The following is a 27,411-nucleotide window of genomic DNA, read 5'->3' as shown; positions in this document are numbered from 1 at the left end:
GAGACGATCACAATGTTACGGGAATTTTTTAGTTAACGCAATAAAGATAAGAGAAATTTTATAAGCATATCTTATAAAATATAAACTAATCTTTAATCATCCAGCATTACTAAAATGCGTTATAAATAATATATCTCAGGAGAATCTTTAAGCTGAAAAGTAGACCCACAGAAAATAAATTATTCCCTACACAAGAAACTCTGTTGATGAATTCCAAAATCAGTTGGAATTGGATTCTATTTAAAACAGGTTAGCGGAATATCTGGAAGTTGGCGGTAATCAGTGCTGGCCCTATGCGGGCGCAATTGGAGCAGTCCGCTCCGGGTGCCGGATGGTAAAGGTGCGAAGGCGCTGGTAATACCTAATACTTAAACAGTCCTAACACATCGCCCTTGAGATTATTTTTCACAAAAACGGCGCTACATAAATATTCGAATCATTCGAATATTATTAATTAGAGTCATCACCTACCTAGACGTCTACTAGTTAAGACAAGGGGCGTCAAAATTTTACTCGTTTAAAATTTTACTTTTGCTCAGGGCCGGCCCTGGTGGTAATGTAGTATAATTATTTTGTTAAAATATCGTTGATACGCCTAGCTTATTGAAGCACGTTAAAAAAAGAAAATTAGATGGTGATTTACATTTTGTTTACATGATAAGTGTATTTGGTACCGAATAGATCCATCCAAGTGTGTTGTGGGTGTGTCCGTGTATCCGAAGTAAGGCCATGTTTTCAGTAATTCTAGCAAATACCCTATAATAATAATACACCCAACTCTAGTAATGCCTAGTAAAATATTGGCAGTATTATTCCAACGCTGGCCGCTAGAGGGAGTAGTGAAAAATAGACAATGGCGGCAAATAATTGAATTTAAATACTACTTTATGGCGCGTTTTGCGTTTTCTAATTTGTGTTTTATGTCAATAGTAAGAAAAAAAATACGCAAAAGCAGTAGGGATATATATACATTTAATTATTTTGTTTAATTTAAGTGAACTGTAATTTACGAACGTAAAATAAATAAAATATTTCAGATAAAATCCAGTAAAATGTATGAAAGAAAACCATCCCTCAGAACTCGCGCAACTATGAGGCACTAGTGTATCATAGGTACTGCCATCAGAAAGCATGGGAAATTTCATAAGTTAAAGGTATTGTCTCTATTCTAGGCTTATGATAAGTTGCTTGTGGTGAAACGAATAAAATATTTTCAAAAATCGAAGTTCTTTGTTAAACACATAATTAATTACATTGGCTTGTCTGTGGCCTAGGAGTTGAAAGTCTAACGTAAATTGGTGGTTTTCTTTCTAATTGGTATATAATTCCTTTAGCGTTTTAGGGTTATACAAGACCGGGCGTCCATATTTTGTGAAATTAATTTTTTTTCATCATGCCGAAATAGATAATAAATTAGAAAGTGAAAAATTATTCTTTCCAGTTTTACTCAAATATTTATACGGAATGTTCAATATTTTTATTATAATATACTTTATTTACTCTTCATAACGTGGTTATTTCACAAACTATGGAAACCATTAAAAAAATCTGAAAGATTTCAAGCATTTTTTTCTAATTCTGATGATCGTTCTAAAAATCTGTAAATTTAACACTAAACGGCTCAAATTAACTTCAGCGCCATTGTGACGTAGAAAACGCCACTGGCTGGTAAGACGGCTGTCATTTTATTATTTATTTTAAACAAAAAGCCCCGACGTGTTAGCCGGCGTGACGTCAACAACCCCATATTGAATTAAAAATGACACTTTTTAAATCGTTATAAAAATGTATTCGTCAACATAAAAAATAAAATAACATTATTATCGTAATTTTTTCAACAAATTGAAAATTCTCTATAATAGGTATCGTGAATATCATGATATCTTTTACTATTATTCAAGTTTTACATAAAATTCCCAAAACTTTGTAGCCTTGTAATGTTATCAGTGATAGGTGCTCAAGAAATAAACCCATTACTCATCCTGTAATACTCGAATACTATATATTTAGATGTGATACAGAGAATCAATCCAGACCGATATTACACTTTTGTCACAGTCTCAGGCAGACGTTGAAAACAGCAAAGACAAAAATATCTTCATTATAGTTTTATAACCTTATTACGGTCTTAGTAGAATTTATATCGCCAGCAGTCTTCAATAGTTTTGTACACACCAGGATATCAAAGGAAAAGTTGCAAATAAAACGGTGAGTAGGTACCCAGAATTATCTACAATTTCATAATATTCACAAAATTTGTCATTGTTTTGTTCAACACGTCATCGCGTGTTCTCGCATGTCACTTTTGTCAACCGCCGTAAAACATTGGAAATTGGTATCGTTCTGTCTGAAATCTGGAAACCCAAAATTGGACGACATATTCGCAATGACGGCTACATGTTTTCAACTCACAATTACCGATTTTCATTTTCGCGACATGTCATCACTGGTGACGGCCAACGATGCCATACCTACCGAAATTTCGGTAGATCTAACGATTTCGGCAAAAATCTAACCGATATTCGCAGAAAATCTCCCGAAATTTGTAAATATCAACCAAAATTTTCCGAAAATCTACTGAATTTAAAAAAAATCTAATTCCTGAAGTCAGCGAAAAGATTTTTAATCATCGGTCAAAGTTTTTCGTAAATCACAATGTGGGGAATTTTGTGTTTCTCTAAATACCCTAGCCACCCCCTCCCCCCCATAGAAAAAAATATTGTTGAGTGCTGAGTAAAGAATTTCGTATCTATTCTACCGATATTATTCACCCAAATCTACCGATTTTCACTTTCGCGGTATGGTGACGGCCCATTACAGATATCAACTATCTCTATTGGAAAATATGGCTCCCATTGTGATTATAAACATTCTCATTTCGGTTGTTGGTGCATAAATAAGTACTATAAAATATTTCTGCGTAGCACGTAACATTATTCAAATTCAATGAACTTTTAATCTTCAAAATTAGAACTACTCAAATCAGTCAAGCGATAAAGTAGGTACCGACATTTATGAATTAATAATTCTTTATTTGAAATGCGTGTAAATGCTCGGCAGATGCTTAGAGTGAACATATTATGTAACTGAAACAACGCGCAACGCTAAACTAGATACAGTAAAATACCTTATAATGCTGCGTATACATCGGCTAGCCGAGCCTCGAATTATGGAAAGGAACGAGCAAACGCAAACGGCGTTTCGCGCCAATTGCTATTGCTTCGTTCTTTTCCCATAATTCGAGGCTCGGCTCGCCAATGTATTTCCCGTACATTCTGATGGCAACATTCTATATTAACACCTCCTAAATGCGTGAGTTGTGCACCTTGGTTTTCACGAATTTTATGTTTGAGTAAAAACTTCTTCATTTTACGCTACAAAATTCAAAATTAAATTTTTACTCGGGAGATATATTCAATTTGTATGATATTGATATTTCAGGCGACTCATTATTGCTTATAATTATTTGTTATCATTAGATAGTATCCAAAATAATTACAGTGAAGGTGAAGGTTAATTACGAACAATAAGATAAAATAATGTTTTTCAAATAATTATGCACTGTGTGAAACACCACAAACTTAAAGTATAATGGAAAAATGCACAAAAGTTGTTTTATCGCTGTCCTGTAGCGACCATTTGGGTTATATTATACAGGGTGTATCGGCACGTACCCGACAAACTTTAACCAGCTATTCCTTAGCATATTTGGAGTAAAAAATCTTATGTGCACTTTGCTGTCCGGTTACGTTTTTTTTAATAAAAAAATTTATTATTCATATTTTCAACACATGCCACCACTGTTTTATCCTTTGTCAAAGTTTGAAAACCCATCTGGCAAATATTTTATTCGAATTCCGTTGAATAATGCACGTGTGTACCTATATTGGCGCACTTTTACAATCACAACGAAATGGCTCGGCACCATTCGTCTCATTTTTAACTATTATTATTTAGTGTGTGCGAAAGAGCGAAGACGCTTTTTGACATACTTGCTTATAACAGCTGTTGAACACGAAACGCAATACCAATGACAGTGATGTAGTGTGGAAATATATTTTTTTTTTTGTTTTTAATTGAAAAAAAAATGCTACCGGACAGCTAAGTGCCCATAACATTTTTTTCTCCAAATGTGCTAAGGAATAGCTGGTTAAAGTTTGTCGGGTTAGTGCCGATACACCCTGTATAGGGTTCCATGATAACTCAACACAGTGACTATTCAACACAGTTTAAAAAAAGTGATATGAAGTCATTAAAAACAATGAAAAAAAAATTAAACCTAACCTATGTTCACACTCATGTTTAGAAAATGGAAAAACAATTATTTTGTAATACATGACTACCTACCTCTATTTATGAAACTATTGATGTACTTGTTGATAATACTAATTTGTTCATACATTTATTTTTACTTGCTTATTATATAAGGCTTTTATGCTGCTATTTAAACTTTTCTGCAATGTAACCAATTTATGTAATTATGTACCGTTCAAATTGTATCTTATGATTTTATAAATGATGTCTCTATGTCCCTGCTGACAAACTACATAAGTAGTTTAGCGGGTTTAAATGTGAATGAATAAATAAAATAAAAAATACTAACCTAACCTACTTAACCCAGTTAATAAAGTTTTTCACTTCTTCAAAATTTTTTTAAAATTTTTTATTTTATTTTATTTGTTTATTTATTTTTTATTAATAAAGTTTTTGTTTCATCACTTTCCATGACTTTATATAACTTTTTAAAGATGTGATGAATTATCATTTTGATGATTTATCCGGTCACCATTATATAAGTATCTCAATAGTTGCCTCCAAAAGGATGCAATTGAGCCTCTCCCAACTAGTAAATAAATACATTAAATTACAACAGTCGAAAGGGCAGAATAAACATGCATATGAAAAAATAGTTTAGTTCGTTTAAAAATTCAATTCTCTCCAGAAAGGCATATGAACACAATTTTGTAGAGATGAATCAATCCAATGTTGTATTTATTATATTAAGTTTTTTTACGGACAAAACAATTTATTCGTATTCATATTGCATATTTACGGGCGCAAAACCAATGATTTGTCTTAATATTGTAGTGCAATGCCGTGCAAGAAGCGTATTTTGATAACAAAATTAATTAATTCAATTTGTGAACACGTGGATTATAACGAGGGTCTCATTTAACCCAGTCAGCTACAACAAAAATTATTAGGGAGGTACTTATTTATTTTGCTGGATTGTTTGCCATTTAAATACGTGAATCTTTCATATATTTCTTTTTAAATAACTTTTATATTCATTCATTTTTTTAATAATTTTATATTTTTAAATTAGTTTTTTCAAAACAATAAAAATGTCCCTTTAGTCATCTGGAACGGATTAAAATATTTTGTTAAACAAATATTTATTATAATTTATTTTCTTTTGCTAAATAGTAATGAAGTTGGTAAGCAACCAAAGAATAAAAGTATTTTTATGAAAAAAAAAAAAAAAAAATTTTTTATCAACACATAGTTTTTTAGTTTTCAATTATTATAAAGTATCACTCGATTTTAAATCGCTTATACCGAATGTGTAGAATAATGCATTTTAATACTAGCTGAGGCTTCCAGCGTTACCAGGGCTTTATTCTGTTGGTGGGAAAGGGGGTTGGGGTGGTTTTTAGAAATCTCTTGTAGACAATGACCTTCTTCTTGTTTTATAGGTCAAGTTTACATAATTTCATCAATCTCAGAATAAAACTGTAGATTTGTTTGATTAAACAAACCCATAAAACTCTTATAATATAATAATAATATAAGTAATAAGTAATAAATATACAGATGAAATCGAAATATTTTGTTTATTTAATGTTCTATTTAATTTCAGAAATGTATTGCATCTTCCGCATATGAGACACTAACGTACACATTAATTGCCCTTGAATAATTATATTCGTACCTGAAAACAATGAATATGGGTAACACAGCAAAACAAAATGATAATAAGGATGTGACTGGCGAAGGATTCAAATGTGGGGGCTGTAAGATCGTTTTTGATATTAGAGCTGGAGTCGTCTTAACAGAGTGTAATCACACATTTTGCAAAAAATGCATTAAGCACCTGTTAGAGCTCAATCCTGAGGGCATTTTTAAATGCCTATTCGAAGAAACTCAGGACATAAGATGTCAAAATTTTGTGCTGATGACCACAATAAAAGAATTCTATAATATTGATGATTATTTCTCACATATAACCGGTTCTGTTCCGGCTGAGGAGAAAATATTTGACGATATTCCTTCTTCTCAAAGTGGTCAATTGACCAAAGATGATTATAATTTTAACCGTGGAAATGAAGAATCTTCAAGCAATAAATATGATGTTTCTACAGATCGAAATGAGCAATCGACCAACAATGAACGTGATTCTACTCGAGGCAATGAAACATCAACAAGAAATGAATATTTTGTTTCTACAGGTCAAAATGAGCAATCGACCAACGATGAACATAATTCTACCCGGGATAATGTAGAATCTACTGATCAAAATAATCAATCGACCAACGATCTATGTTGTTCTACACAGGGCAATGAAGAATCTACAAGTAATAAATATTATCATTTTTTAATGATAAACTAATGTTTATAAGACAAGGTTTTATGCACAGCACAAAGTATAACAAATTATCATATATTTCAGGCGACTAATTATTGCTTATAATAAATATTATCTTTCTACAGGTCAAAATGAGCAATCCACCGACGATGAACGTGATTCTACCCGGGGCAAAGAAGAATCCAAAAGAAATAAAGATTATGTTTCTACAGGTCAAAATGAGCAATCAAGAAACGATGAAGGTTATTCTACCCGGGGCAAAGAAGAATCCAGTTTAAATAACAAAAACCAAAAACCTGGGACAAGTAGATCTAATGCTAGAGATGACCAAGTTATAAAGTATAAAGAACATGAAGAACCTATGAGTCGTGAGCCAAAAAATTATCAAGATGCAACCCAATGCAGAAATCCAGAATGTAAGGTCTGGTGGTTTTATGGTGAAAAACAATATTCAAAAAAATTCTTCACCTGTCCCGATTGCAAGCAAAGAAACTGTTTCTTGTGTAAGGTTTGTAAAACATTTCACTTTATTAAATAAATAATAATGCCTACTGTTTATATAATAAACAAAGTTTTCTTGTGAATAAATTTATTTTATCTTTTGGAGAGTTCCTACCGACCTAACGATTTTAATAGACTGACAACAAATATGAAGTAGTTTTACGATCGTCTATTAAAAAAAAAAAAAAAATCTTTTAACAATTGAAGCATTGACGTCTAGATGGCACCTTACTCCTGACCCTCGGTTCACATAGACGCAAGCCGGCCATTTGTTTCTGCCAATGTACCTAGGTTACCGAAAATTTTACTAAATAATTTTTGCCAATTTGTACATGTTTAACAATGATTTTTTTTCAGGGTCTGCATAATCCAGCTGCTATTAAATGTGCAGAGTACAAAAAAACACTGAAAAATACAAGTGAACAGTCAGAAGACCTTCTCAAGAAAATGCTCGAGAACAATGAAGCAATGCTGTGCCCAACCTGCAAAGAAACTTTGCTGAAAGATGATGGATGTGACTTTATAACATGCTTCTGGTGCAAGGTGGAGTTATGTTGGGTGACGCGGGGCTACCGGTGGGGCGCCTGGGGCCCCGGGGACACTTCGGGGGGGTGTCGCTGTGGCGTAGATGGTAAGAAGTGTCACCCCCAATGCCGTGGTTGTCATTAAATTTGATTACACATCGAACATATTGTGTCGCTGGTGAATAGGTCTTCTAGGGTGCCTAAATATATTATGAAACGTTGAATACAATCAACCTCATCGTAAGTAATAGTAGGTTAATTAAATATACAAACTTACGTCTATGTATGTACGACTTCACTATAATATTATGTACTTCTGTGAGATAAGAACCAACAATTGAGCATTAATATTTTAGTTTTCAATATTTCTGGTTACAAAGAGACTTGTTCCTGATTTCACCACCAGGAAGCTCTTAGTATGGTTTGACATATTTCTACAAAACATAATATTTTATGTTATTATCCAACAAATACATGTAGGTAGGCTTTAAAAACTATTTCTAGATATAGTAATTTTTTGTTTTAATAATGTATTTTAATAAATATACATTGTGTTTAAAAATTGAAGATATATTATTTTAACTATTTGTGTGTATGCAAAGTAATATTTTATTGGTAATAAATTGGTATTGGTTCCTCTGGACCGTTGCTCGATACTGTGGTGGATATGATCGGTGGCGATCCCTCACATACACATCTAGTAGAGCACACACGTAGGAACACACATCTACTAGAGCCGGGAATGTTGCAGCAGTCGTAGGTAGACTGGCGCGCCTTCGTTGTGCGTCCCGAATCTTCCAGTATAATGCGCGCTACCCATACTGATAGTCCCGAATGTTCTCGTAGCGTGCAGCTACATAATCTAATAATAATAAAAATTGGTTGATTTGTGTAGCGCCGTTTTTGTACAAAATCACCTCAAGGGTGCTGTGCAAATATATAATACATTTCTACAATGATGTTATTACTAACTATATATGCAGATAATGTACAGTACCATACTTACCTGGTAGGTAACTTGATATTAATTCTTAATTAACATTAACTAATTGTTTAAATAAAGAATTTAGGAAATAATTGTAAAACATAATTTATGCTCCTAAAATACACGGTGTCCGGAAACTCGTGGCACAAGCGGGAATCTAGTGAATCTACATCACTTACAAAATATAAAAAAAAATTAATAAAGGTTTTAGTCGAGACCCACGTTGGGCGCAAATTTATGAGTTATTAATATAAATAAATTATATAGTGAGTTCGGAACAAAGACTGTAGTAATTAACAACCCTTTAATTTTACAGAATAAATTTTTGGCAATTTTAACAGCATTTGGTTCCTTAGAACGGGCAATCTGCCTAGCTAGGAACTAATATCGACTTACAATTCATAATAACTTTAAAAAATTTTGCTTTATAAATATATCTAATGTAATATAATAAATAAATAAAATAAAAAAGTAAGATACAAAAGATATTGAATTCCTCTAGGCCAGTGATAGGCAAAGTACGGCCCGCGGGCCAAGTCCGGCCCGCCAGGCTAGTCAATCCGGCCCACGACATTGTTTTGAATAACCCTACCACAATTTACCAATTGAACAAAATGTATTTTCTACGTTGATAGAATAGAATACTTAATGGTTTCCTTCTCATTGTGTTTTAAGTACGGTATCATTGCATCTAATATTAGTTTGCACACAACCTCGCGCTTTGCAGATCGGTAGCATGGCGAATGCATGGCGATGTGAAGTGCAATGCGTGTGTTGCTCGGCCAAGTTCGGGACGAATCGGGCGCTACCATTTTCGTTTCCTCTGTTGTCAAGGTCAGTGTTCAATCGTTCAATGTTCATCAGTGTAGTTCGGACAGTCGCCACGCGACGTTGCGTCGCGTGCGTAGTCAGTGTCAAGTCACCTCTGCGGCTGTATGCCTGGCTTGTGTTTCTATGGTTGTGCTTTTTTGGTAGTGTTTTTGACATTTTTGATCATTACAATGGCAAGTAAAAAACGTAAAGTTGATTCAGAATGTCGTATTTTTAAAAATGAGTGGACTTGGAAATACTTTTTTACACATATTAAGGATAAACCTTTGTGCCTCATATGCAATTAAGCTGTAGCGGTATTTAAGGAATTCAACCTCTCACGACACTTCATGACAAAACATAACAACGCCACTTATGAAACTATGACCGAAGAGGAACGAAAGCAAAAAGCAGAAGCTCTGCGTAAGAAACTGTCAGGTCAGAAAAATATTTTTAAAAAACAAAGCTGTTCTCAAAAGCTAGCTCCACATGCCAGTTACGTTGTAGCATACAATATTGCAAAAAGTAACAAAGCATTTTCTGATGGTGAATTTCTAAAAACTTGTATGATCCAAGTATGTGAAATTTTGTGTCCTGACAAAGCAAAGGATTTTGAGACAGTAAGTTTGTCTCGAAAAACAATTTCTTCTAGAATTGAAGAAATTGATAAGCAGTTTGTTTCACAACTAGAGTCAAAGATAAGCGAGTTTAAATTCTGTTCTTTTGCGTTGGATGAAAGTACGGACATAATTGACACATCTCAATTACTGATATTTATAAGAGGTGTTGATGACAACTTTTGTGTTACTGAAGAATTAGCTTGCATGCGTTCATTAAAGGGAACGACCAAAGGATCAGACATTTTTCAAGAATTTCAAGAAACTATCACGTCTTTGAAAGTACCTTTGACCAAAATTTGTAACATCACTACTGATGGAGCACCGAATATGACAGGGACGAAATCTGGTTTCGTAGGCATGTTTAAGGAATCATTTTCTGGGAACGAAGCTGTGTTTCTTCATTGTATCATACATCAAGAAGCTCTGTGTAAATCTGCTCTAGACATGAAACATGTGCTTGATGTTGTTATTAAGCTTGTTAATAGCATTCGTTCACGAGCACTCAATCATAGACAATTTCGAGAGTTTCTTTACTCATTGCAGTCTGAGTATTCTGATGTACTTTAATAGACTAGAGTAAGGTGGCTCAGTGCAAGACGAGTTTTCGAACGAGTTTGGGATTTAAAAGACGAAATAATCTCTTTCATGGAAGAAAAAGGAATGGACGAATGTGAACATATGAAAGATATTGTATGGCTTTCAGACTTTGCATTTTTTACAGATCTTCTCAGTCACATTAATAAATTGAACCTTAAACTCCAGGGAAGAAATCAATTAATCAATAATATTTGGGGTCATATCAGGAGTTTCAAAATGCAATTGAATCTATTTTCTAAACAACTAGTCAAGAAAGATTTTACCCATTTTCCAAGACTAAAAACTATTGCAGTTAGGGAGGACCAACTTAAGAACTATGAGAAAAGCGTGAAATATCTTTATGAAGAATTTGAACGAAGATTCCAAGACTTCAAAGTTATAGAACAGGACCTGGACATTTTTAGCATGCCATTTAATATGGATTGTGAATCAGTCAAACCAGAATTGCAGCTCGAATTGATTGAGTTGCAATGTAACACTGAATTGAAGCAACTGTTTCTCAACGTTTCCAAAATTGAGTTCTACAAGGCCCTGTCAAAATCAAGTTTCCCAAACCTCAAATCCCCCGCTCAGAAGATAATTGCGATTTTTGCATCATCCTACATCTGTGAACAGGTGTTTTCTACTATGAACCTTCTCAAAAACAGTGTTAGAAACCGATTGACTGACCCCCATTTAGCTTCACTACTGCGAATCAGCTCATCCCAGTTTTTACCAGATTATGATAAACTTTTAGAAGCTCAGCCACAGTTTCATCTGTCACATACGCCTTCATACTCTTCCAAAGAATAATCAATTTTTGTTACATTTTTACCATTTTAGCATATAATGTACTCAATATTATGCATGATGTAAAAATTAAAAAATAAAGGTATTATATCACTTATAAAAAATTATTTTATTAAATTTTTTTTCCGGCCCGCCTAGATAATTTTTTATTTTATATGGCCCTTTCCTTAAAAAGTTTGCCCATCTCTGCTCTAGGCAGTCTAGGCACTCCTCAACCTTTCTAAAAGGGACGATACACCTCGCTATCAGTATCAGGTATTTAGCCAAGGATTTCTCTAAGATCTCACTGGAAGAGACGATACATCCTCTACCAGTATCGGGTCTTGAGCCTACTCTGACCTTGATCTCTGCTTGATTCAAGGCCGTGCGCTCGCTTTTATAGGCCGCCCAACGTACATCATTCGGTAGGTATTGGGGAGCCGGCCACTGAATAGGTGAGTTATGAGTTGCATGTCCAATACGAGCTCTGTCATATCGTCAGTTCGAAGATAAGCATGCCATATTTGGTGTGAGTGAGAATTTTTTTATCTCAAATTTTTCCAGTTTTTCACATTTCACTTCACTTCATTTGAAAATCTTTGATTTCTATGCATCATGTCCAAAAAGGTGTTATTAATCCCCTAGAGACCAATTTTTTTCAAATTTGACCCAAAAGTTCCAACTTCAGAATCGATTTACTCAAAAACGAAAGCTAATATTAAAAAAAGTTATACCACAAAATTGATTAAAAATGTGATGTAGATTCACCAGTTTCCCGCTTGCACTACGAGTACTATTTAATAGTTTCCAGACGCTGTGCCTAAATCTAAACCTTCAGTTCCACATAATGTTAAGTTAAAATTAAGTTGTATCCAATTTTTAAAAATAAAGTGGAATAATGTTTTTTAAATTATTATCTTAATAATACCTACACTTTTCAAGTAATTTTAAATTTGAAAAAAAAATAGTTTGTCACTGAAACTTTAAATATCTATGATTTATTTCATATTAATGAATTTCGCATTTAATTTTTTATTAGTTTGCTTTATTCTGTTATTCTCTCATTGATTATTTCCCCTATTCAAAAAAGTACTGCCACAAAAATACAGTAATAATTATTTTTTGAGGTGGATATGATTTTGAAAAAAAAAAATAGGGTAATTATTCGGAATCGCTGGACACGGATTATATGAAATATTTTTTTAATAAAACCTTCTGATTTTCCTTAAAAGGAATCTTACTGCATTTGGGATATTTTTAATTTTTAATTACGTAAATCGAAAATTCACTTTCGTCGTATGGGATGACAGCTGGAATGATTTCTGTTGATAACATTTTCTTTTGTTCGTATTCCTGATACGAGTAGCTAGATTTTTTACCATTTACTTTATGCAAATACTAGGTAGGTACTATTTTAGCCAAACTCGAAAAATAAAATGAAGATATTTGGGTATGTTTTACAAATAAAGAAAAATTAAAAAATTAAGGTCTAAGGATTTTTATTTAACTCCTCAGAAGTACCACTCTCCGTATTAGACTATGGCACCTCCAATAGGGTAATGTTGTGAGACAGAGGCGGAAGGAAATAAATGAGGATGGTTGGGAAGTATCTCCCATTACAGATCAAGTTACTACAAAACTAAATGCACCTAATCAAGAAATCTTATTGTCACTTAAATCTCGCACAACAATTCTGGTTATCTTCGTCACATACTAGTTTCACTTCTATTTGATATTTTATTCAAAATGCAACATTGGTCCCAATTTTAATATCAACTTTCTGGTAGCCAAGACATTTTAGATTTTTCCTTCACAAAACCACAAAGTATCACGAGCCTGCTCGGTCACACTCTAAACGGTATATGATAAAATATGAAGGTAAATGACAATTATAGCAAAAAATATAAACATATGTGGAAACTGCCATTAGGTGTCAATAGCTACAGCTGATATTGTCTTCTCAGATCGTTTTGACATTGTGTGTTTTTTTTATGTGACTGCCACTCAAGTCCTAATTGCTCGATAATAATAAGTAACGTTTCGATACTGAATGGCGGTTTCCCACCAGGGCGATACTGAGAGTATCTACCCCTCTGGAAAATACCGCAAATATGCAACATATTATGTTTATTTAATTCATTAAATAAGTTGTGAATTAACGTACAATATATATTATATACCAAGGTATATGACATGTTTAGTACATTAGTAGAAAGTAGGTGGGAATAAATTAAACGCTCGGGCACTTTTAACAGTTTGTGTATTATGTTGAAGAAATAACAACTCCTAGTAATGGTGTGGTAATGTGTCCGGCTCGGGTTCAGCAGAGAGAAGAGAGCGCGAGAAACGGGTAGGCAGCCTACCTACCCGAAGGATACTTCTCAACTTCACTTTCTGTGAATTGATGAAGCGTGACCCGGGGTCGGTTGTTCAGTTTACATAATGTTTATTACATTAGTAGAAAGTACATGGGCAAATTAAGATATAATCTTTAGTACATTATTAGAAAGTAGGTGGGAAAACATTCAAATATAATGCTTAGTACATTAGTAGAAAGTAGGTCGGCAAAACATTAGAACATAATGTTTAGTACGTTAGTAGAAAGTGGGTGGGCAAAACATTAAGATGTAATTTTTATTATATTATGTTTTTGTTTGCCCGTTTTAGCAGCTGTTAGATATGATTCTAAGGAAATGGATTGAGGATCTTGTTGATCAAAGCGTACTTCTAGTTAGAGCTGTAGAATTTCTTGAAAACGAAGCAATTAAGAAAGTTCAGATGGTTACCGACATTGTTAACAATAAACCAAAGGTTGGTCATGAATTAAATATATAATTTTATTATAATTATTGTTTATGAGATCCTTTTCCATAATTTCTTGTGTTAATGATATATTTTCTCAACAGTGTACATCTTTCTGTTCTCAAACAATGGAAACAAAATGTTCAACCAAATCTACGTAAGTATTCTTTCCTTAACTTTTCAATATTATTATGAGCTTGGGTCCATAGTCCAATTGTCCTTTCGTTTACTGTCATTTTATATTTATGCTGACAAATCTCATCAAAAATATTTTACACTTTGTGGGCGGGTGGATTGCTGACCTTGATACAAGGGAAGTAGGCAAATCAGGTAACCGATTCCCGAGCAAATTTAATAATGCAATTAAATCGATTTTTTAATCCAAAATTTGCAGTTAAACCATTATAATGTACGATCTGAAGATCAAAAATGATCTAAAAAAATCATACTAAACAAAGACAACAAATAATTTTTTTTTTAAATACCATACGTTTTTTTTATTTTCGAACACAAAATAGAACTCTTTAACTGTAACTAAAAACAGGTGCGAGTTTTTTGTTTGTTTTTATTTTTTAATAGCAATTTTTTTTCAATTTTTCTTAACTTGACCGCAGAATCGAATCTATTTTCTTTTTCAGACCTTATTCCCGTGTTCGGATTGTGCGTTTTGTGATGTCTTATTGAATCGTGATTATATTGGTAATGTCATGAAAGCATCAATCAATGTATAATACATCAATGCGTGCAAGGTATAATGCCATTGTTCTTCCTTATTCATTGATGATTTAATCTTTTATCTATAATTAATTGTCTTGCATTTAATTATAGATAATAATTCTTTTCATTTTTCTGTTATAAACGGAAAAATTAAAAAAATTGAAAATCTTTAAAATTTCAAGTAATTTTAGTTTATTTAGTAATTATTCGAGATCGCTGGCCACGCTTAATGCGATTTTTTTTACATAAAACTTTTTGATTTACCTTCATTACATTAAAAGGAAACTGACTGCATTTCGGAAATTATTAATAGTGTCATTTTAATTTGTAATTACGTAAAATTAGCTTTATGAAATTAGCTTTCGTTGTTTTCAAATAAGTTCTGTTAATTGGTATTCCTCGCAGTGGCTAGAAAACGAACGGCTAGAGACAATTGAAAAACGTAAATTTAAAAAAATTATAATTTAATTTAAAGCATAAATTATTTATTTACGTATTATTATTTTATTTAACCTAACCTCACCTATCCTAGCCTAGTTTCCACCTGATCTGTCCTGAGAAAATGAGTTGTAAAGAAATATAATTATTTTCGCAGGACAGCGCTGATGTCAGATGGAGCCAAAAATAAACTACTCCCAAGATCAGGGGTTCCCAACCCCGTGCCTGCGGGCGCCATGGTGCGATTCGTATGTGCCCGCCACTATTCGACAGTAAAATAATTTTTTCATGAACATTAATTAAAAATGTGAATTATTTTTATTAATTTATTAGAGTTTGATTTTTTTTGAGTGGCTAGGTTTATTAAATACTTTCATATGTTTGCGATATTGTATGTATGAGTGGTTCCTTTGCTGACAGTACTTGTCGCAACCTGTCTAGCGGCGAGCCAGACTGCACTCTTCACGCTAGCTTGGAACGGAGAGTTCTATTTGCAAATCAATCCTTGTACACGCAGAAAACCCGAAGTAAACGAACGCCACGAACTGAGCCGATGAACGCCGAAGGCGCCAAAACACATGGCACATGACTCTGCCAGCTCTGTCTGTCAGTGAAAGCAATAAGCCCATGGCCCCGGCAACCAAACTGACAGTAGTGCTCGTACCGTCCCGATCGGTTCGGCAATCATCGGGCAAACTTCGGGTTTTCGGCATGTACAAGGAGTGATGTGTAAATAGCATTCCCCGCCTGGAACCGCGTTGTTGTAATTTTGATTGCGATTGCTGCCCCGAGTTTGTCGATTAAAAATAGGTGGTGCCCGCCACCCTACCGATATTTTAGAATGTGCTCTAGAGTAAAAAAAGGTTGGGTACCCCTTCCCTAGATCGATATCTTCGGGCTTTTTTTAGGTGGAATGTTTGTCATTAATTTAACCACAGACGACCACAGATAAAACTGTCGCACGGTTTAGACAGGTCGTAACAATAGAGATATTTCAAGGCCATTTAAAAAAAGGTGCTACCATAGACAATATAACTGCACTCAGCCAACGTCGTTCATTCATTAGCCCAAAAAATATATATTTTAAAAATAAAAATATCGGAATGCAGAAAATGAAAAACTCACATCTAAAATATATTTTTATTTTCAGAAAGACAATGGATATTAACACAATACCACCGATGTATTACCATTGATTTATCATTGAAGTAGAAGATAATACTAATAAATCTAAACAAAAGATGAAAGAGAACAAGACACAAAAATAAAAGTAACGGTCTCAACTGGGAATTTAACCCAGGATTTCTGTCCTACCGCGACAATGTAATAGGATTTAATTAGATTCTGCACAAAAATACATAAGCACAAAACACAATACACAAAAATACACGAATATGAACAAAAAATATATTTTAAAGAAGGTGTTGAAACATATACATTATGATTTCGAGTATGTAATAAAAAAAAATTAGACTCAGGGCCGGCCATATGCTGGCGCAATTGGAGCTGTGCGCTTCGGGCGCCTTATTTCCAAGGCTGTGCGAAGGAGAGTGAGTTTTGTGAATGGTCCTGTAGAATTGACAGGGTTGATAGATTTGATTATATTGATAATCCGGGGCTAGCAAGAAGTGTGTTTGTTTGTGGGTGTCATTTCGCGATTGAAAGCAAACTTAGTATGTTTGCTTTCAATCGCGAAATGACACCCACAAACAATCGCACTCCTTGCTAGCACCGGATTATAGAATCGGTCGAATAGAATATCCGTCTGATCAACATTTAACACAACACGGCATTAATTTATCACCTTGAAGAATTCTACACGCAACATTATTTTTAGATGGGTAAAAGAAAATTCAAAATATTTACTCTTAAAACGTAAACATCCGAAAACTTCAACTGACTTCAACCCTCGAAATGGCGTCGTGGAAATTTTATCGAAGCATAGCCCATGCATAGCCTCTCTTTCTGTTACACGAGTCGCGATAGTAGAAAGCGAGAGATCAAACTACAATTTTTGCTCTGAGCCAATGACATCTGAGCTTTCAGCCACAACAGCTTTGTCTATAGGACATTTGGTTTGGGAAGTCACGCTTCATCAGGGTTACAAGTTCAGACCGGAGATGTACACCCCTGGTTTGGGTGTACTCGCAAGCACTGTGATGCATATTTGTTTGTGTATTTTCGTTTAAAATGTTGATTGGATTTACGGAAGGACTCTCATTGTTCGGTGGTGGATTTGAGTTTCTTTAATTTGACTGAGTTTCTGCTTTAAAGCGTTGTTCCATCCATTTCGGCTTTCAGCAATCTCAAGAAGTCTTGCTAGGCCGATGTGGTCAAAAGCAACTGGTGGTAACGTGTTAAGAGGAAGCTACAAGCCAAAAATGTGTATATTCTTGGTATATTTTATATTGTTGGTAATAGGCATTAAAATCGCTTGACAAACGGAGTCTAGAAAAGTTCGATTTGAATAAAAAAAGTGGTTTTTATTCATTTTGTAAATAATTTTACAAGAAACAAAAAAGTCGATTAAGTCAAGCTGCCACAGATAGTCTTAGCTATAATACTTTATTTTTTTTTAAATTGTGTTCTTATGCGTTTATTCATTTCTATTGAAAAAATGTTTTTATTAATGTATTTATATTTATATTTTTTATTGAGTAATTTATTATTTTATTTGTATTCTACTCAAGCGAAGCGATAGTAAAACCTTCAATTTATCTTGAGCATATTTTTGGTATTCATAATGTACACCAATTCGTAATAAAGATTAATCAAAATATTGATTTAGCATTAAGCTTCGCCTTAATATCGCGGGCCACAAACTTCGGACGTTAGTCTGGATCTGTTTCTTTAATGGTCTTTATGATATCTTGTAATATGATAAAGAAATATCCAATAAAGCCATACGGATAATATGTATCTACATGAGCCCACCTAGCTAATCTAACCTAATCCTTATCAATGTTTTTTATTATTTATTTTCGAAACTTGAAGATAAATATTCTTTCTAAGAAAGTTCCGCGGTGACTGTCGCCGAAATGAGTAATTTTTGCAGATTAAGCAGTTCGAACAAAATCATTCGTTAACATCATCTAGTTTTTATTACACACCCACACACTAATATAATATCGCATCCTAACATTCGGCATTCAGTGATCAGTACCTATGTTCAGATTGTGGATTATTCAGTGATATACCGCGACCGCTGGAAGACAGACGTTCAAGCCAGTGTTTTATGACAATTTACTAATATTTAAGGTAATAAGGCAAATTAATGAACCAATATTTTTAAACATACTTAACCTTTTGTCGAGACTGACGACGGTTGGTAACGCTGTGAAAAGGACGCCGATAAATTCGCAACTCGCCTTAGAGCTATAGTATTTATTTATACAAAAGTCGGAAAGCGCACGGTGCATAGGTAAGTACCTACCTAATCTTTTGAAAAGTTGTAATAGTACTCTTTGCTAAACGAATGAATTTATTTTTGTCTTTATTTAGTTTTCATGTTTTTAATAAACATCGTATTGGCTGAGTGAAACGGTGATTATAATGGTCTTTGCAATCGAGAATCTTCCCCTTCACCCCGTGCCTTCAATTGTTCTCTCCGTCCAGTTCCTTTTAGGTTCGTGAAATAAATATCGCAGAATGTCGCGAACCCCCTAAACATTTTATGTGTGAATGTTGTCGTCAATAATCGAATGTGCGCTGTAAGCAAAACGGACAGGGTTGCCAATGCATAAGTTCTAAAATAGCTACAATAGATGTTCAAATTCACCACATTTTCCCCATAAATTCCTTTACCTTCAAAATGAAACAAAATTCTATTGAAATTAGCATTTTTGATCTAGTCATTTTCGGATTTTCTCTTTCGTTCAGGCTTTAAAAATAGAATTTGAATTTGCTGCGAAAGAAAATGAAATTATTGTACATTCTAACAATTTTGTAAATATTATTTTCAAAATGGATCGAAAATCACAAAATGCCCCGAATATCCGCATTTTCCCCTCAAAAAGGTTCTCCCCGCAAAATACACAATTCTTAAAAAATCTTAAAAATTCCCCGCAAATTGGGGAATTCACCACGAATTGGCAACCCTGAAAATGGGTATACCTTTCTATGTGTGCTAAGTATGCGATTCATCAATAATTTAAGTACCAATGTAAATATAATGTTTGCAAAAGCATGTAGGTACATACACCGAATACGCAAAACGACACAAAAGTGTAAAACTTGAGGTACAGGTGAATCATGTTATGAAGATTCTTGCTGGCGTGGTTTGTTTACTCGACATATTAAAAATGATTAATTCATTTTTTAGTATATTTATATTTTTTTAAAGGAAGACAAACATTCCCGTGTTACGAATAACCTGACAATATTTGAAAATCTCCTACTGTTGTTGTGATGCAGCACTTGGCCAACAGAGGAATTGAATATACTACGCCTGTATGGGAGTCGAGATGTTTTATATTCTTAAGATTACCCGCTTTTAACATCGAAGAACACTATTGAAGCAAAAATGTATCCATTACCTCACCTGATAAACAATTTACCGGTATTTAGAACCTGAATTAAAATATTTTCAACGGTTCAAATGTGAATGTGGACAAGAGTTGCCAATGCATAAGTTCTTGAATACCAACAAAGGGACGAATAGATTTTCAAATTCCTCACGAAATCCTAACAAGTTCCTTTACTTACACTATGAAACAAAATTCTATTGAGATTAACATTGTTACTATATTAAGTTGTCATTTTAGAATTTTCTATTTCGTTCAGGCTTTAAAAATAGACTTTTTGAAAATTTTCTGCGAACGAAAACGAAATATTGTGCGTTCTCACTATTATTGTAAATAGGATTTTTCAAATAGCCCCACAATCTGCATGGTACTTTGTGCGAGGAACCTAATTATTGTAGATAGTATTTGTTTCAACTAACCGTTGAAAAAATCAGTTTCTTATATTGGACGGTTTAATATCCCATTTATACTTATCAAACTGTTTTACATTGAATTTCATCCTTTACTAATTAATATCATCGAAATCCATCGAAGTTCATATTGATAAAGGTAGGCTATTTACGTAAATTTTGGTGAGAGGAAAGTATACAATTATTTAGGCATTGCATGGCTAGCTATTTGAAAAATATTATTTAGCTGGGTAAATTATATATGATTAGAGGAATGTTCAAAGCGATCTCGCACCAAATGCATAAAATGTGATGTCTATCAAAAAATGTAAACTGTTTCTTGAAATTTCATTGCAAATAATCAATGATTTTTGTTAAATTACGTATGAATATGTTGTTCTATCGATACCTTAACAAGCTTTAGACTCAGTACTCACTTGCTTTTCCCAACAAAATTAATTAATAATTTTTTTAAATCCTCTTAATATTTTTTATTCTAATTATACATCATGAAATTGTTTTATTTTTACATTTTAGGATATTATCGAAGCATGGCCGAAGTGTCTGAGCAAGAAGCGTTCAAGTGTGAGGCTTGTTTGGCCGTATGTGAAATTTCGGCTGGAATCGTCCTCACGGAATGCCGTCACATATTCTGTAAACCATGCACAACAACGCGCTTTCAAAATAGTGTTGATGATGCATTCGAATGTCCATTCAAGGACGGAGAAAACATTTGTGGAAAAATTATACTGCTTTGCATAATTAAAGAATATTTTAATAGCAAAGATTATTTCGAGGAACAAACTGAATTTTCCAAAATTGAATACAAACCGGATGAAACTGAAAATGAGAATGGTATTGAAAAAGAAAACGAAAATAATGGCAAAGAAGACGATTCAAAGCCGGGAGAAAAAGAAACAGAGTTGAAATGTATAGTGTGTCTGGCCAAATGTGAAATCACAGATGGAATCATCCTTACTGAATGCCATCACACATTTTGTAAGCCGTGTATGACAACCCATTTGAAAAACTGTATTACTGAGGTAGTGGTATGTCCGTTCAATGACGGAGAAAACATTTGCGGACAAAATTTATTTCCTGACACAATTAAAGAGTACTTTTCGAGCGAAAATTATTTTACTGAGCTAAATAAGTCTACCAAGCTTGAAGATAAAATGTCAGATGATGCTAAAAGCATAGAAGAAGATGAAAATTACCATGAAAAAGACGATGACAACAAAGAAGACGAAATCGCTAAGACAGCGGAAAACGTAAAAGAGTTCCAGTGTGCCGTGTGTCTGGCCATGAATGAAATTACATCTGGGATCGTCCTTACGGAATGCCATCACACATTTTGTAGACCATGCAAGACCACCCGTTTTGAAAACGGTGAAGATGGGGTATTCGAATGCCCATTCAAAGATGGACAAAACGTCTGCGGACAAATTGTACTGCCGGGCACAATTAATGAATACTTTTCAAGCGACGATTATTTGAAAGAACTAAACAAGCCTGCCAAGGTTGAAGAAAAACAGGATGATGATGACGACGATAAAGAAAAGCCAGGAGAAAACCTAACGGAGTTCGAGTGTGCTGTGTGTTATGACACATGTAAAACAAAAATGGGATATGTCCTATCTGCGTGTCTTCACAAATTTTGTAAAGAATGTATTTCGTCTATTGTTGAAACCACCAATAATGTACGAATTCAGTGCCCCTATGACGATGGCGATTTGAGCTGTGACAAAACTATCGATCACACAGAAATAAGATTAATCGTCAGCATGGATATTTGGGACAAATTCCAAGACACTTACATAAACATCACGCTGCTTAGGGAAATGGAAGCAACCCAGTGTCGAAATGAAAACTGTAATCAATGGTTCTACATCGACGATAACTACTATGTCAACAACTCATTCGTGTGTACAGCTTGCTCGAAAGTAAATTGTATTGTGTGTAAGGTGCGTAAACTATATTTTGGTATTATTTTATATAATGAAAGTGATTTAGAAATAGAGGGTAAAATAAAATGTTAAATAAAGTATAACTGGTAATGGTCAACATGGAAGAGACACTCATACATGTAAACAGGCCTTTTATACCCTACGTTCGCGTCATAAATTCATCAGACATACGTTCACTATTATTCCATTGGAGACCATGGAATAATAGTGAACGCATGTTTTATGACATAGTATGTTGTTTCTTCACATAAGCCTTTATAAATGTAAATATTTATAATAATTAAAATAAAATAACTTTTTTTGAATATCACTTTATTATATATTTCTAACCAACCGGTTTCAGTTCAGAAACCGGTATATAAGTGGTATTCAAACAAAGTTGTTTTATTTTAATTATTATAATTATGTTTACCCACAAGTATTTGCTACAAGTGAAAAATGAACCCATTTATTTTTTTGAAAACATTAGCTCTTCGAGACAATGCAACAGATTTGCCTTTATTTACAGGGTCTTCATAATCCAGCGACCCTGACTTGCGAAGATTTTGTTAAAACGCAGAATAATCCCGACGGGTACGGTGTCGAATACCTCCTTGAGATGCTTGCCACCAAAAAGGCGATGCAGTGCCCCACGTGCCAGGAGGTCATCATGAAGGTGGACGGCTGCGACTTCTTGACTTGCATCAAGTGCGTGACGGACCTGTGCTGGGCCACCCAGGGCCGCAGGTGGGGGCCCAACGGGGCTGGGGACACCTCGGCCGGCTGTCGCTGCGGACTCGACGGACTCAAGTGCACCCCTACTTGTCAGAATTGTCATTAATTGTTGCAGAACGAATACAGTACCAGCTTACCAAAATTAAAATTTTTTAATGTTATATAAATGTCATGTTTTCTGTACCTATTCTGATTCTTACATTAAAATTACTTATTACAACATTTCCATCGTGCATTGGACCCTCGTTATTATTTTTTTCTCTGCTGATTTTCCAACCTTAATTTAAAATATACAGATCCATATAAAGTTTTTCCTCCAAAAATTTTCCATCCATCAACTTATATTTTTAATTTTTATTAGATGTTATGTTATGAATGGAACACAGTCTGATAAATACTAAGGCCAGTTGTTTCATATAACTTGAAAAATTCATCAAATTTCAAAGTTCAAATTCTGTGACACAACTGGCCATAAATAGATAATTCCATTTATGTAGGTATTGTCTATTTCACCTTTTTTTTCAAATAAAACAACATAATTTATAATTTTAACCTCCAGTTAATCATTCATAAACATTCACCATTATTCCCTACTAATTCCCAACTTTTGGTTTTGTTAATTGAACGATTTTTTTTTCAATGCCGATAAATCAGCGTTTATTAAAATATCATTTTCTTAAAAAAAAAGATTAACATTATAAGAAGTTACCATAAGTAATTATCTATTTAATTTAATTGTATGTTTTACTTTACCTACCTCACTAGATGTGACCAATTCAACAATTAGGTTATAATAATAATAATAATATTGGACAATTTTTATAGCGCCGCTTTTGTGAGATATCACCTCAGAGGCGCTTTACAGTTGATGCAGGTATTTCAAAAAATATATATATTACCAAAATAAAGTGAAGATAAGTAAAGTAAAATGAAGAACAGGAACAGGTGACATGAAGATGGAAGATGGAGACTCTGCAGCAAGAATCCTAGGTGGTGAAGAAACTGGACCAGCTGCTACAGGGAGAGAGTAAACCGCGTCCACCAACAGTGCCAGCACGAGGTTCGTCATGCGTCCAGGTGTGTGTCTGCTGCTAATAAAGCGCTGACATAATTATTATTATTACATAATTCTCCTGAAAATCTGTGAGGAATTTGCTCACGAAACCAACATGATCTATAATGCAAAAAAAACAGCACTGTTGGTCATAAAACACGGGGAAGGCCCAAAAAACATTCCCCCAGTCTTTTTGAATGGTGAGATTCTGAAAACAGTAGAAACCACAAAATATCTAGGACATATCATCAACAACAAGTTAACGGATGATGAAGATATTGACAGGCAGAGGCGTGTACTGAGTATAAAATGTAACATGCTCAGTAGAAGATTCCGGCTTTGTAGTCCACGAGTGAAAAGGACGCTCTTCTTAGCCTTTTGCACCACCCTGTACACATGCGAGCTCTGGGCTAATTTCAAGAAAAGAACAATGGAAAGGCTTCGGGTTCAATATAATAACGCTTACCGATTGATGTTCGGACTCCCCAGGCACTGCAGTGCCTCCTCGATGTTAACAGAAGGGCGAGTTCCAGGATTTACAGCTCTGTTAAGAACCAGGATTGCAGGACTGAGGGAAAGGATAAACCATTCCAGAAACACTATTATCATAGAATCGCGTCTGACTTCAGGATCGAGCATTGAAGACCATTGGAGAAAGATACTTGCTCCCACAATCTTAGATCCGTTGGATTCCCGTGCTTCTCTGCTTTGACTTAATTTCATTTTTAATTTTTTAATCTCTTTTTATTTATTTTATTTATGTTACTCTATGTAAATATTATTTGTACTTATCTCACCTATGGGATGTGTGGGATTGCACTAACCTCCCCACATCCTGGAATAAAGAATTTATTATTATTATTATAATATCCTAACATAGATAACAGACCTTGGCAGCACCGCTGTGAAGTTCGGCGAGACTATCATATCTAGTCTCTATTAATAATAATAATAATAATATTTGGACGATTTATACAGCGCCGCTCTTGTGCAAAATCACCTCATCTCTCCTAGTCTATTTTAGTCTCTCTAGTCACTTCTTAGCTATTCATGCCATTTAGTGCATCTTCTGGACCCTCTTAGACTCCTTCCTGGCTCTAATACCTAAATAAAATTACAATTTCTCCTATTGTGTTGTGATCCCAAAAAAGAAATAAAATAATATACAATGAAAATGCAAGACATACAAGCAATGCAAAAAAACTAACAATTTCTAAACTGTAATTTAATTAACACCTCTATTAATGAGAATAACTCCTCATATATGTAATTAATTTACCATATTATTTAATTAATATCATTCCTCAAAATATTAATACTGAAACATATGAACTGCTTACTGCGGTTTAAAGCCAATGAATATACCTAGACTTTGTCATTTATCCCATATTTTTATGTTCATAAATTTGGCATATTATGACAAGCGATCGCTCAAAACGTTTTATCAAATTTGAAATAAAATGCCAAAAATCGCTCCAGTTTTAACAGTGGCGTGCATGCCGTATAGGTTGCAAATCCGGGAATAGTAAAAAACACATGTTGAATACAAATAGGTAAGAATCTTGTAAGCTCATTCGATATGCCACCACAATCAACGGAAGATGAAAATAATAATTGTCATTTTCAAATTTGCAATGCACAGTTTTTTCCCGAACTTGAAATACGAATCCAACTTATCTTTGGTCAAAGAGCAATGTACGACACTGGTACCCACCAACTGTAAAAAAGGGAACACAGTTAATATATATATAGAAATATTACAACATAATAAATATTTTATATAAATTTTTCAACAAAATATACAATCTACCACCTCGGAACAGGCTCAGCCTAGTAAGATCTTGAGGTGGTTTGTACCAAAAAATGTGTATCTGAATGTAATTCAGCTCAGGTTATATTTTCACCAACAAATGAAGATATAATATATCTCGACGCCATATAGTAGGAGATTTAGCATCATCAATGCCTTTCTTACAAAAATAAATTTGATTGTTTTCTAGTGAAAAAATCTAATAAGCATTAATATTTAATAATAAGCCGACGCCGCGACGTAGCGTAATCGGTAGAGCACCTGACCGGCAATCAGAAAGCTGCGAGTTCAATTCCTGTCGGCGGCATGTATTTATTCTCGGAAGATTTTTTCAATTTATATAGGTGTTTCAGGTTAATAATTATTACTTAAAAATAATGTAAAAGCAATATATTTACTAAACAAATTTTTAGTTATGTGCGATAAAACCTAAATTGATAAAATCATGCGTTTTTGATAAATTTCCTTCCTTAATTATGTTTATTTTGTATTTTGTAATTAGCTTCAAACAATAACTAACTAACTAAATAATAATACGATTTTTTTTGCATCCAGTGGTGTTCCGCAAGGTTCCCACATTGGACCTGTATTATTTATCTTTTTTGTGAACGACATTTGTAATATTTTTAAAGGCATCGACGTACTTCGTTTAGAAATCACTAATATCGTTTAGAAATCACTAATATTGTCTTCAATATTTAAATATTACAATTTGAGGTTTTACTCAATAAAGTTATTCCGAAAAATAAATATTCATTCTAGACTTGCAGAAAAGTCAATAGATGTCGCACATTAAAAAAATAAATAAATAAGATAGGTTTATCTAAAAAGACGCTGTCTAGATTGCATTTAGTTCGGGTTGAATCTTGCGATCATACATAAAGATAGTTGCCAATAAAAATGTGCGGTGAAAAAATTAAGTCAATTTTGGTAGTTCTTATTCGAAGTATGATACAGTTAAAAGTGACCGAGGGGGATAGGGCGATATTAGCTCAGTTGGTAGAGCAGTCTCCCGGAAAGACAAGAGTCCTGGGTTCGAGTCCTAGATGTGACCGTATCCTTTTCTGATTTTTCTGTTTCAGATTTTCGTTTAGAAATCACTAATATTGTCTTCAATATTTAAATATTACAATTTGAGGTTTTACTCAATAAAGTTATTCCGAAAAATAAATAATTATTAATCCAATTACTATTAGGAAGACGGAAATCTTGTTCTGGATATTCGCAATAAACGATAAAACAAACACGGTACCTACTCAGGATCCATAATTAACTTTTTATTTTATGTGAATCCAAAATACTCCCAACCGTCTGGAACCAGTGAGACTATGGCATCCCCAATTGTTGTATGGTAGTGGAGAGGGGAAAGAGATTGAAGGAGAGGAGGAAGGTGGGAGAGTACCAGGCTATTCAGACTTGGTCACCAACACGGCTAAAGCCATTTTAAACAAAGTTTCAATTCTGAATGGTGTATTTACAGCAGGGCGAGACTGAGAGTATATTCCACTCTGGAAAGTGTCCCAAGTTTATATTTTATTAATTTAATGAATTGTAAAATAAGACAATTTAACTGTGAAATAACAACGCGACCTTCGGATTGCTAGTG

The 27,411-nt window shown here is 33.9% G+C and overlaps 2 protein-coding genes across 3 annotated transcripts; both read left to right on the top strand.

The window, feature by feature from the left end:
* The first annotated feature begins 2,033 nt into the window (after window positions 1–2,033).
* On the top strand, window positions 2,034–8,178 carry LOC149424414 (uncharacterized). The gene is made up of 4 exons (XM_089631341.1): window positions 2,034–2,208; window positions 5,861–6,575; window positions 6,712–7,094; window positions 7,445–8,178. Exons 2-4 carry the CDS (start codon window positions 5,942–5,944, stop codon window positions 7,754–7,756), a joined length of 1,329 nt encoding a protein of 442 aa, XP_089487467.1. The 5' UTR covers window positions 2,034–2,208; window positions 5,861–5,941; the 3' UTR covers window positions 7,757–8,178.
* Window positions 8,179–18,548: 10,370 nt separating this feature from the next.
* LOC149424413 (uncharacterized) lies at window positions 18,549–23,067 on the top strand. Of its 2 annotated transcripts, XM_089631340.1 has the most exons (3): window positions 18,549–18,606; window positions 20,798–22,224; window positions 22,736–23,067. In XM_089631340.1, exons 2-3 carry the CDS (start codon window positions 20,812–20,814, stop codon window positions 23,045–23,047), a joined length of 1,725 nt encoding a protein of 574 aa, XP_089487466.1. In that variant the 5' UTR covers window positions 18,549–18,606; window positions 20,798–20,811; the 3' UTR covers window positions 23,048–23,067. The 2 variants fall into 2 exon arrangements, with proteins under 2 accessions (XP_089487466.1, XP_089487465.1); XM_089631339.1 differs by lacking the exon at window positions 18,549–18,606 and having other exon boundaries at window positions 20,732–22,224.
* Window positions 23,068–27,411: the final 4,344 nt, after the last annotated feature.

Source organism: Hesperophylax consimilis, chromosome 4, assembly GCF_061612785.1.
Source record: "Hesperophylax consimilis isolate HC1 chromosome 4, BYU_Hcon_1.0, whole genome shotgun sequence".
NCBI classification, from domain to species: Eukaryota; Metazoa; Arthropoda; class Insecta; order Trichoptera; family Limnephilidae; genus Hesperophylax; species Hesperophylax consimilis.
The sequence above is the reverse complement of the archived record's forward strand: the minus strand, read 5'-3'. Positions and strand labels throughout refer to the sequence as shown.